Below are 12,462 nucleotides of genomic sequence, written 5' to 3' on the forward strand. Positions count from 1 at the left end.
TTCTTCTGCAAAGCCAGCCTGCAGCCAGCAAATGTTTCTGAAAGTGTTTTCTAGGCTTTGGAGGAAGTTTTTGGAGTAGGGATGGGGATGGGGGGCGGGGGGGGAGTGTAGGGGGGGTGTGGGGGAGAGATGTTGGACAACATCCTGCAATAAATCTGAGGAGTCTTTTTTTGAATCCCTTAGTTTTCTCCTCTTGCATGGTTTTCAGTGGACTCATGTATCTTTTCTCCTTGTTTTCATTTTCCTTTCCCTTTTTTTTTTACATTGTGTCATCCTCTGTCCTCCTGTGTGATAGAGTGCAGAGGAAATAAAATCACGTCTGTGGCTCATGACAGCATTCCATATTCAGTGGTTGGGTTGTGTTGTTGTTGTGTGTGTGTTTTTAATAATCCCGTGTAACTGTTTAAAAAAATTTCCTTTTTGATCAAGTCCCAAATCTGCCAGCCTGTTCTCTCTTCTTAACTGTGGAAAAATGAGACGGTTGCTTGAACATTTGTTGGGTAAGTAAAGCAATCCATTTCTGTGACCATGTATAAAGAGTTTGGCGAACATTTGGGGTCTGTTTGTAACAGGGGGTCTTGGCTCCAGCCGTTGGGGGCTTTTTATGAGCAGGAACCCAAGGAGGGCTTTTTCATAGTGTCTTGATTTTAGGTGACTGTTTGAATCCACTGTTTTTCCTGATAACCTAGGGCTAGGATTGAAGATTATACTTCCTGTTTACCCTCAGGGAAGAAACGTTCAGTTCATTGTGACTTGACTGGAGACCTTGAATTGGGATTGTTTGGATATTAGATAGAAAACTCTGGGTAGGTGATCTGCTTGTGAAATGTAAGGAAACTGCTTGGTCTTAAGAGTCACAGAGCCTTAAACATGGGGGTGGGGAGGAGCTGGGGGTGGTGGTGTGAGTCCTTATGTTTTAAGATACTTACATGTCTGTAAAAATCCCACCCACCACCAAACTTGGTCTTGATTCAGGGCTCATACACAACAGACCCGGCCTTTTTCCAAGCCTGACCCACACATCTGTATGTGCACACTTACCTTTACTTCTGATTTATTTCTCACTTTTTACATTTCTCCTGATCTCTTAAGGCTGCAGCTAGAACTTCAGAGTGAAAAAAGTAGCTTCTTGTTTAGCATTTGCTTCAGCATTTCCCTAGAAGTTCACTGCATAAATTTCCAGCCTGGAGACCAATCCAGCAGGACTGTAAATGCTGGAAGTATATTCGGTTGCTGTGTTATGCCAACTTGATGGAGTCAATAATCTTTCTTCTTTTAAACTGGTGTCCAGCAACCCACCTTTGAGAACCAATTGGAAAAAGGGCTCATTTAATAATGAGGAATGTACCCAATTCTAAGCTGAGAAGTCTTTGCAAGACAGGCCAGCTTCTTAGAGTAAAAGGACAGGCCGTTAATGATGTAACATACTTAGAACTGAGCTGCTTGCCTGCTACTACCCCACACAAGAAAGTTCAGAGGCTTAGCTTTGTTTCTTTGTTCTTATCTCCTGGCTGTAAATGGAAATTACATATTGAGGTTCTTGTGGCCTCCTTGGAAGCAATATCTAATCACAAGACTCCTGCTTTGGTGCTGTCAGTGTTTGCATAATGGTGCATTTGTTGGGCTGGAAGGAAACCTAAGGGCAAGGCATTTGTCCTCCAAAAGCTTGCATTAAAATGGCTCCCACAGGTTTGCAAAGCCAAGATCTGTTTTCACATGTGCAGCCCCAGCAAGTTCTCAGCCCTGGAGCAAGCCAGCCACTTGCCTGTGGTCCTGGGGGCACCACCAAACATGAGTCTGTAAAAGTTAATGGCTCTCAAGGTAGCATTGTTTTCCAGTTTCACTCAGGGGGAAAAAAAATAAATGTCTGCATTGCAGCAGGACTAGCTAGGGACAGCAGTGCAGGCTCACGGTGCAGCCCAATGGGGTTTCTCTCTCCAGCTCTTGAACCAATAGACTTGGAGGAAAGGTTACAGATTGACAATTGCAGTGGCTGGACCGAGAGCGGGCCTTCTGGAAATTTCTACCATCTTTGTTCCTTTTAGGAAAAGCACATCCGTGGAGCTGAAGCGTCTCCCTACGTTCCATGCCTAGGGCATCTCCCCTCCCCCCCCCTTTTTTTTACATCAAGGTAGATGGTCCTCTCTCTGCCATGTTTGTAAATTGCAGAGGGAGGAACAGAACATTGGGCTGTTTTCCTTTTTCCTTCTGCCTCTTCAGCCCCCAAAGAGGATGCACAGCTGCAAGGAACAAACGCAGACACACTGGAGCTTTTGATTCCTCTCCTTTTTTTTTTTTTTTTTCCCTTGAAGCCCCTCCAGGATGGATTCACTTTCTGCTTTGGGAAATTAAGTGGCATTCCTGTGGGGCAGCAGGAGGAACTGCTTTTATTAGCGCCAGAAAATGGTCAGTGTTCCGGCTGTAACTAGGAATTAATTATATATAATCACTCAGTAAACTTTCTACAGAGTTTTTCTAATTGCTGCTCAGGAACGTGGTTTGCCTTCTGGAGCTGAGTCCAGTTACTTTTATAATTAACAGCTCAAAGATTTGAGTCAGAAGGAAAGAAACAATGGGGCCTCCTGGATTATAAATTAGGGATGAAAACAATAGCTTTTTTTTTTTTTCTTTTCCTTTCTTTCTTTCTTGTTACCCCTTTTCTTTTAAACAAAACATTCCCCCTTTTCTTTCCCCGGGAGAACAGTGGGGAAATGGCTTCAGGTCTTAAATAGGAGGGGGGGGGGATGAGTCACCATTTCAAAAAGGGGAGGGGGTGACAGCAGCCCAGAAAACCCTGAAGGCAAAGGTAGGTTTTTCTTTTTTTCCAAAGTCCAGCCACTTCACGTGTGTGATCTCTTTGTTTCTTTTGCCTCCTTTTCCCCCCCTTCTCTCTCCTGGGCAGAGGCCACAAACATTTTTCAGCTGGGAAGCCCTAGGTCTGGCTTTGCCTCTGGTTTGACCCTGAAAAGAAAGATACGTGCAAAAGTGCCTTGGCCACCGCACAGCCGAGGAGGAGGAAGGGAATCTGTGTAGCAGCCCTGCTCTTGATCTCAAAGGCAGAAACAAGGAAGGATTCACCCTTGGCTTCAGGTTGCTAAGGCTATGGACGCCCTTCCCCCTCCACCCCACTCTGCTTACTGATAAACAAGCAGGCAGGAGCCATTTCAGCACTGCAGCAAGCTGGGCTGCCAGCCTGTCCCTCGTCATCAAGATTACCTACCTACCGGCCGGCCGGGAGCCAGACGCCCGTCCTTGCCCTGGTGCAGCCTTGGGCACTCTGCCCTCCTTTCTCTCCTGAAGCTCACAGTCACCTTGAAACTCTCCACCCGCAGCACCAGGAGAGTTCTGAGGCCATGCGCAGACCTGTAACAGTAAATTACATTATCCACTATGAGGCTCTTAGCTTGGCCTGTGAAAGCGGGTTTTGCCAAACCCATGGTTAATTTTGAGGGCTCTGTTGGGGGTGGACAAAAATCTAATTTGTGAGTATCCTGCGCCTTGGCTGAGGGCGACGTTTTCCTGTTGTTTCTTCTCTGCAGACTCGGATTATCTTTCCTTGAGGTTAACTGTCTTAGGACTGGCTGGGTGTTTGGTGGCCGTTTTCAGGCTTATTAAACAGCCTTTTTATTTGACTTTGGCCTCAGGCTGGGGTGCAGCCCTTCAGATGCCTGCTGCCCTGGAAGCACTTTTCATTTTCCCTGGCTACTCTTTGGTAGGGATGCAGAGCTGGTTTCTCATCTACTAGAAAGGGGGAATGGGCTTCCTACCCCCCCCCCCAGCCTGCACCCTTTTAACAGTTTGGTGGTTTGCACAGACACCTGTCTGTCTGCACTTTATGCCACAGGGCTGCCTAATTCCTCACCTTCCACCCACCTAATTCGAGGGCAAGGGGGCCTCGTTTTAGAGCCTCACGTTGACGGCTCAGGATCTGAAAGGGAAGGGTTTTCCTTAGGAACCTGTGACTTAACAAACTCCCCCTGTCACTGCAGATTTTTTTTTTTTCCAGCTTCTAAACGTTGGGTTGTTGGTGTCCTTTGGTTGAGCTTTTCCTAGTTCTGATATTTAGGAAGGTGGCTTTGAAACTAGCAGGGCTGCTTAAGCAAGAGCTACAGCTATTGAACAAACTGCTACCATTTTAGCTTCAATACAGGAATGAGGCAGTGTTGCCAGACGCCATTTTAAGAATCCTGCATAAATAGCTTAGCTACCGATGACTCTGCCTGTTTTAGGTGAGTGCTTATATAAAGCTGCTAACCATTCCCTCCCCTCCCCCCAATTTTTAAAGAAATTAATTGCAGATTTAGGGCAGCATGGTGTTTTGATTTTAATGTTCACTATTTTGTGATCTAGAAGAGGAAAGATGTTTGTGTCTTGGGGATGAAATATTTCTTACAGCCTGGACCACTTTGGTATTTTGAATGAAAGTAAAAAGCTGAAGGGAAAGTCCTTTTGAACGATTGCATGATTCTTGAATTGCTGTGTGATCATCCTCAGCTGTAGACCCAGACTCTTGTGCATGCTGGTTATATATTCTAGAGGGGTTAGATATTCTTGGTTAACAGTCAAGTAGGGGCACTTGGGGAAAAGAAATATCTGGGCATTGTGTTTCCAGGCAGTTTTGTGTCCAAACTAGATGTTTTCTCTTTTCTCTCTCTCCTGGAAGTGTTGAGGGGATGGGATTCCTGGGAATTTACGGACCAGCCTTGAGTCTTCAGAATTAAAAATCAGAAGGCTTAAAACATCCTGGAGGTGCAGTTCATCTGCAACTTTTAATTGCTCTTTTCCAGTGCATGCAGGTGAAGAAGTAAGCAGAGGTTTTCTTGCTCAGGCATTGGGGGAGAAATCTTTTCTTCTTTCTGGGACGCGATGGGATGGTCTTGGTTGTATGTGCAGGCGGGTGCCTGTTATTTCTTCTTTAATTGCCTGAAATGTATCAGTTTGTGAAATCCAGGGGCAAGTGACTTAGGGGAACCCGTGAGTGCAAGAGGTGACGGGTGGTGGGAACATACAACGTATACAACTAGTAGATGGTGTATTGTCCTGTTGGGGTGAGATTTTTTAGCTAATTTTATCCTTTCCTTTAGCGGGCCCCAGCCTCCCCAGCTGACCTTAAAAAAAAAAAAAAGTAATGTCAGTTTGAAACAAGGGCTGCTTGTTCCATTGTTTTGGATTTAAATAATTGGGGTTGCTGGAAGCTAGCAGATATGGAAGGAAAAATGCTGTGTATTTTCTAATAGACTTTAATGTGTTAATGAGGAGAGTTCAAAGTCTTTTCTTCAGACGCAGCTGCTTTTTCTTTTTAACAATTATTATTTGACTGTTTTTTTTTTTTCCCTCCAAATGACTGAACAGTTCTTAACCTAAATTGACCAAGATCTGTGGGGCATTCAGACAGGTATACAAATCTTTTCTCACCACCACTTTTGATGTAATATTCATAGTTTTTTTTTTCCCCTTAATAACATACTAGTACTTAACACTAAACCAGAAAAGAAAAAAAATGAGATCAGTGGTGTAGAAAAAAGGAAGTCCCTTTAGATGTGGCTATTCAAAATGACTAATTTTGCATTCTGGTCTTTGCTTTTGTAAATGAAGTTTTAAAAAATTTTTTTCCTCTAGATGCATAGACATTGCAATTTCCTTTAGTCAAATACAAGTTATTGTGTGTGTGTGTGTGTGTGTGTGTGTATGTATGTGTGCATGCATGTGCATGCATGGGTTCCCTTTGAAAGGGTGGCTTGCTGATCTGTGAAAAAGATGGGTTTTCTGAAATTGTTGTCCTTCAAATCCTTGGCTAAATCCTGGTGGTGCTATTGCTAAAGTTAGGCGATTATGGTGCCCGCTTTGTAATACTTGGAAAGATAAAACAGCTTAACTTTCTTTTCCTTCTTTTCTGCTCCAGAATTATCTTAAACTCAGCAGCATATAGCCACCCCATAGCTAGTTTGCATTTTCTTAGCCTCTCAGCAGCTTTCCTGCCTGAAGTATTCAGCCTCCTCTAGGCTGTTACAAGCCAAATAATTGTTCTCTTGAATGCAGCCCAACTCCATGATCTATACACCTTTGAATGTTTTCAGCGCTGCAGAAATCCTTCAAGTGGGTTTGGGGGAGTCTGTAATGCATAATTGTTTCTTTTCACTACCAAACATTTTGGTTGGATCCCAGATTAGCGTTTTCTCCATCACTCAAAATATGGGATAGGTTTCAAGAAGTTTAGGGTTTCACATACTTCATGCTAGAGAGGGGAGCAGAATTCTAGTTGCTGGAAAGGTCAGGGTTGCTGTTTGTTCTTTTGAAGCTGACCATCTCCCCCTCTTTGAAGGGGCTGCATGGGGCTTTCTGTTAAAATTTATTTCCAGTCACCCCAAGCAAAAAACCATCAGCGGTATCCATTTGGACAGTCTGGGTAAGTTGCAGGCAGGGTGTGTTTCTGAGTTGAGCTTGTTTGCCTCTTAAGTTGGAGTAAAAAGTATCAGTGCTAAAATCACCTGCCACAAATCACGGTTGTATTAGTGCACGTTAGCGACATGTTTAAATTTCAGAAGCAATGTCTTCTGATGAAAACCATTTGTGACAACATGTCTGTTGTTTCTTTGGTGATTTGTGTCCCAGGCTTTCTCTACAAAGGCAGTGTGGATGAAATTGTCAACGGGGTTCAATATCAGAGACCTAAATGTGTTAACATTCTGATTTAAAAGCACACTGCCTTTCTGTTTCTTCTCTCTGCTGGGACCAGTGAAGTTGGAGGCCTTTAAGTTCTTCTAACTTAATTGTCAGCTCTCATCTCTTCCTTTCTATCTAGTCCCATCAAATACGGAATTCTCCTAAATGCAGCTCCATCTGACCCTGAGGTTCCAGGACTTTTGGGACTTACCTTTTGTCTAGTCACAGTCCCAGACCACGAAACACAGAAGGGACATTCTAATCCTTCCTGCCTTATGCAGCGTCCCCCCTGTCCTGGTTTTTGAGTCTTCCAGGTGGAAGATTTCAGCCATCTCAGTTGGAGATGCACCCATTTCTTCTTGTTGAACCACAGTCCGATGGAATTGCATCTAGAATAATTGCTCAGGTTCTTATCACTTCGTCGTCAGCCTAATGCCTGGAAAGTTCCAGCACCTCAAACTGTTGGCACTTAGAAAAGCAGAACTTTTCCTGGCTTGGCCTGAGAGGTGTGTGTATGTCCGTGGGGAAGATAGGGAATGGCCTGTACCCTGTTCAGCGGGGAGTTCCAGCCGAGAGAGCGAGAGAAGATTCTGGTGGCTGGCCCAGCGGAGGGCCCTGCTTTCCCTGCTTCTTATCCCAACCCCCAACTCTCATCCTGTCTTTTAAATAATCCTTCCTCATTCCACTTTTGTGGTGGGGGTAATTAGTCACAGCTCAAAAGAGTGCTGAATGCTTTCTCTAAGCCATGCCTGCTACAGGGAGGAAGTATCCCAGGGGTTGGGAGTGTGGAGACCCCAATCCTAATTCCTGGGCTAAGTGCTGCTGGTTTGAATGTTTTGAGACCAGGCCTTTTGCTTCTAGCCTGAGCATATTTTTTACTTTGTAGCTTAACCTATATATTTTTTCATGTTCCTGCCTCGTCGGGAAATAGTAAGATTTAGCCAGGAGGTCTGGGAAAATACTCTTTGCCTTGCAGAATTCAGAGATCTGAACTCCAGGTACCCCGAAAACCACCTCCAACCTGAGCCCGGTGTTAACAATGAGAAACTGATTTACTTGAAGCCTGGGGTTTCATTGGTCCATGGGGGTAGATGGTAATTGTGTGTCTTAAAAAAGCCTTTTGCATCTTCCAATAGCATGACAACTGGAATAGTAATTTGACTTCAAGAACAAGCTAGTGTTTAAAAACACTCCTATAGGACTCTTAACACTTTGTTTGATATCAAGGTGTGGGTTCCTTTCCCCCTACCCTTGGAAGATTGTCTGAAAAATGTGGGTTTGTTGTTAGAACTTCTAAATAACCGCCCCCATGGGGCAAATTCTCAGTCTACCTAAACGTGAACGTAATTTGCTCTGTTTCAGCTTGGCTGAAGAGGAAATAAAAACAGAACAGGAGGTGGTGGAGGGCATGGATATCTCTACTCGCTCCAAAGGTAAGTAAAAATCTCGGATTATCTATCCAGGGCACAGGAGGAAATTGGAATTTCTTTTTCTTGTTGTTCCAGTGCAGTGAAGTGTGGCTTACGAGATGAGGCTCTAACACTCCTCCGATTTTGAGAGGTTGGCACCTTTGATGAGTGAACCTCATTTATACAGAAATCTTTTGATTTGCTTTCCCTTGGCGTGTCTGTGTCGGTGTTCCAACCTGTCGGAAATTGTCCCGACAGTAAATTTTACATGTGAGTGTCATGACGGAGGGCGGCTGGCTAGCTCTCTGCAGGGTGACTTTCGGGAATCAATTTAAATAAAGCATGTTCTAGAAGCAACTGGAGTCTCCAGCCGCTGCTGGGTTTCTGATTTCAGTAACAGGCCTCTTTGGAAACGCAGAGGTGGAACGAAGGTGACCCACTTCCTTGGTAAACGTTGGTCTTGGTTAGAGATTAAAGGGAAACGTTAGATTAAGTGGAATGCTGGGGCCAGTGTTTGCGTGTAGGACAGAATTGTGCAAATCAGAGTAAACATGGTATGTGCTTCTATTCAGAATCCTGTGTTAGAGCTCCTCAGGGATCTTCTAATTGAGTCATTGGTACTTTCTGATTGGTCTGTGTGAGATTTCGCGAGGTTTCCCACAAGGAAGCAGTTATTCACATTTTGCCTTCAGGGTGCTTTTAGAAATGAGCTGCAGGAACATTTCTCACCTCTTTGGTTGATGAAAATGCTCATCTCCAAACTTAGTTGTTGTACCTCGGTGGTATTCTTTCAACAAGTCGCTTAGTACCTGTGCTGGGGTCTGCGGGGGGAGGCGGGAAGGACTAGACACAGGGTGAGTACAGACTCGGCCTTGAAAGACTCCAATCCAGCCCAAGAGCTTTTTGAGGATTTTGATAAGACAGCGTGTCGCTGTGGGCAAAGACGAGGGTCAGAGAGTGGTGGCATGGTGGTGACCTGGGAAGCAGGGGCTGGCCGTTGTTGCTGCCTGACTTGCCTGATGGGGGCCTGGGCCTGGTTCAGAGAGGAGGGGGGAGGCCCCTCAGGTGGACAGGCCAGGCTGTCCGGGTGGGTGGTCGGTGCCTGGGGTGCGGGGGGGGGCAGTCGGAGGGCTGCTCCCCTTCACCAGACCCCCACCCCCACCCCCCTGCCCAGGCTGGGCCCGCAGCACCTCTGATGGTGAGGAGAGCCACAGGGGAGTCTGAAAAGAGGTGTTTGGAGACAGTTGCTGATGGGGAAGGCTGTCTCAGTCCCCCCACTTTGGGGTCAGAATTGAGTGTGGAGAAGGGAGCCCAGAGAACGAGAGCTGGGAGCCGGGCTCGTGGTCCTTGCTCTGCTGCTCACTTGGCCATGTTCTGGTTCTGCCCCTGTTTTCTTATCTGTAAAATGGGCTGTCAGATGAGATTCTAAGATTCCTTCCACCTTGGGCTTACTCTTGTAAAGGTAATACTTGCTCTGGGATTTATGAAGGCTGTGCTTGTAGGGTCCAGGAGCCTTTTCTTACCTGGCAAGAGATGGGAGGTGGTGTTCCCATTTTGCCGTTGAGGAAACCGAGGCTCCGAGTGGTAATGTCTCCCAGGTAGAAAGTGCAGGATGGGCTCGAACTGAACCGAGGCTCGGACTCCAAGGAGGTGCTTCTTTCCTGAGCCCTCGGTGCCTGGAAGGCCCTGGAGCCCCGTTGTGGAGACTTCTCCAAAAGGGTCAGAATCGGGGACCGTCAGCCAGAGCAGGAGGCCTGTTCAGCTCAGGCCCTTTTCTCTGCGTGTGGAGACCCCTCTTCTCTTCCCCTTGAGCGTGGAGACCCCGCTTCTTGTCTTCTTTCAGACCCCCAGGTGCTCCTAGCCCTTCACCTTCTGTGTCTGGGCCGTCCGAGGTGTGACCACTCTGGGGTCATCATAATCCCTTATCCGCCCCACCGCATCCTCTCCCGACAGCAGGCAGGGCGATCTTGGAAAAACACTCCCATCAGGTACATCTCATCTTGCTGAGTCCCTCCACTGACCTTCCAGCGCCCTCAGGCTCCAGTCTGAAGTGACGGTGACCAACCTGCCTTGGCCTGACCCCTTCAGCTTCCTTCACTTTTGTTTACCTTGTGACAGACACTCTGTGCACCTGACCCCACTTGAGCTCCCCAGCCTCCCTCCCCTCCGTCCTCTCCTGGGGGCCCTTTGCCGGGAACGCCGCCCTGGGTCCTGCTGTCTGGTTCTCGTCTCAGCTTCTTCTCAGACGTCAGCTCCTGAGGGAGGCCTTCAGTGGCCACCCTGTCCACAGGAGCCATTCCATCGTTTTCTGTTATGTTTTTAAAAATAAACTTCTAATTTGAGAGCAGTTTTAGATTTAGATTTCCAGGTAAGTTGTGAAGCTAGTGCAGAGTGTTCCCATACCCCCCCCCCCCCGACGCACACACACATAGTTACACACACACACACACACAGAGTTACAGTTTTTGCCCTGTGTTAACACCATACATTGGTCTGGTCCATTTGTCACAGTTAATGAATCGGTGTGTTACTACCAACTAAAGTGGATGCTTTGTTCAGGTTTCCGTAGTTTTTCCACTAAGATCCCTTTTCCCTTCCAGCACCCCACCCAGGAGCCCACATGACATTTAGCTGTGTGTCTCCTTAGAATCCTCGTGGCTGTGCCAGTTTGTTAGACTTCCCTTGTTTTCCATGGCCTTCCTAGTTTGGAGGAAAACTGCTCAGGTATTTTGTAGGATGACCCTCATTTGGGGTTTATGTTTTTCTGATGTTTATGTTCTGATGTTTTTCTCATGGTTGGATTCGAGTAGGCCGGAATTACGGGTTTTTGAGAGGAAGACCTTAAAGGGCCGTTTCCATCACATCATATCAAGGGTATATATTATGAACATGATTTATCACTGGTGGTGTTGACCTTGATCACTTGGCCAAGGGAGCGTTTGTCAGGTTTCTCCCCTTCCTCTTTGGAAGGAAGTCACGGTGCCCGGCCCACACTTACGAAGTGTGGGAAGCCATGCTCCAGCTTCCGAAGGCCAGAGTATGTACATAAATTATTTCATGTTGTTCTATATGGGAGATTTGTCTTGTTTCTCCCATTTATTTGTTCAACCATTTATTTATATCAGCAAGGACTCAACTGTTTCATACTTTGGGTTTTGTATTACTTATTTTGTTGCTCAAATGGTTCTAGCTTTGGCCACTGGGAGCACTTTCAGTCGGCTCCTGTGTCCCTTTGACGTCATTGTCGGTTGACTGATTGATTGAACACTTTCTTAATTTCTGGCACTGCAGGATGCTCTAGGCTCATCTTGTATATTTTCCCCGAGGCCCCTGGTTGTTATTGGAGAATGGCCTTAGAAACCAAGATCTGGGTACTGGATGTGCTCATTGCTGCTGAGGTGATCCCACATGCCGCGGAGCAGCTGGGCCCATGGGCCACGGCCGCTGAGCCTGCGTGTCTGGAGCCTGTGCTCCGCAACGGGAGAGGCCGCAACAGTGAGAGGCCCGTGTACCGAAAAAAAAAAAAAAAAGAAAACCTGGCTTCTGGAGTCAGACTCCCTGGGTTTGCATTCTGCCTGCCCTCTGCCTAGCTGTATTTGTGGTGCAGTTTCCCCTTGTACATGGAGATGATAAAAATGGAGGATTATGGTTGAGATTAAACTTGCTCACATGTGCAAAGCACCCAGAACAGTGCTGGGACATGGCGAGTGCTCAGAAATGTTAGCCACGATTAGAATCAGTTGAGTAGGGATGAGCTCGTGTTGATAAGCCTATCAGGTGGAAACCCTACTCACCAAGTTCTGCTTCTTTCCCTGCTTCCAGCCTCCAGGAAGAGGGCATGGAGGTAGTTAATGAAGAATTGTATAATCCAAAATATATAAAGTTTATATAACTGAATATCAAAAAAACAAACAACCCAATCAAAAAACCGGCCGAAGACCTGAATAGACATTTTCCCAAAGAAGACATACAGATGGCCAACAGGCACCTGGAAATATGCTCAACATTGCTAATCATCAGAGAAGTGCAAATCAGAACAACAGTGAGATATCACCTCACACCTGTCTGAATGGCTATCATCAAAAAGTCTACAAATAATGAGTGTTGGTGAGGATGTGGAGAAAAGGGAACCCCTGTGCACTGTTGGTGGGAAGGTAAATTGGTGCAGCCACTACGGAAAACAGTATGGAGGTCCCTCAAAAAACTAAAAATAGAACTACCATGTTATAGCAGTTCCACTCCTGGTTGTGTATATATGAAAAAAAGGAAAGTAATTTGGAAAGACACGTGCACCCCAATGTTTGTAGCAGCACTATTTACGATACCTAAGACATGGAAGCAACCCGTGTCCATCAGCAGATGAAGGGTTAAAGAAGATATATGTGTATAC

General features: G+C 46.1%; 1 protein-coding gene across 23 annotated transcripts in view; it reads left to right on the forward strand.

Moving 5' to 3' along the window:
- Positions 1–12,462, forward strand: part of ZMYND8 (zinc finger MYND-type containing 8) — a 159,566-nt gene that overhangs the window by 34,556 nt on the left and 112,548 nt on the right. For 6 of the 23 annotated variants that reach the window (XM_079945633.1, XM_079945646.1, XM_079945628.1 and 3 more), the window contains one exon: positions 8,026–8,096. In XM_079945633.1, coding sequence (XP_079801759.1) covers positions 8,072–8,096 — 25 coding nt within the window. In that variant the 5' untranslated portion in view covers positions 8,026–8,071. The other 17 variants (XM_079945630.1, XM_079945626.1, XM_079945641.1 and 14 more) reach the window with 14 other exon arrangements.

Source organism: Stenella coeruleoalba (genome assembly GCF_951394435.1).
Source record: "Stenella coeruleoalba genome assembly, chromosome: 15".
NCBI classification, from domain to species: domain Eukaryota; kingdom Metazoa; phylum Chordata; class Mammalia; order Artiodactyla; family Delphinidae; genus Stenella; species Stenella coeruleoalba.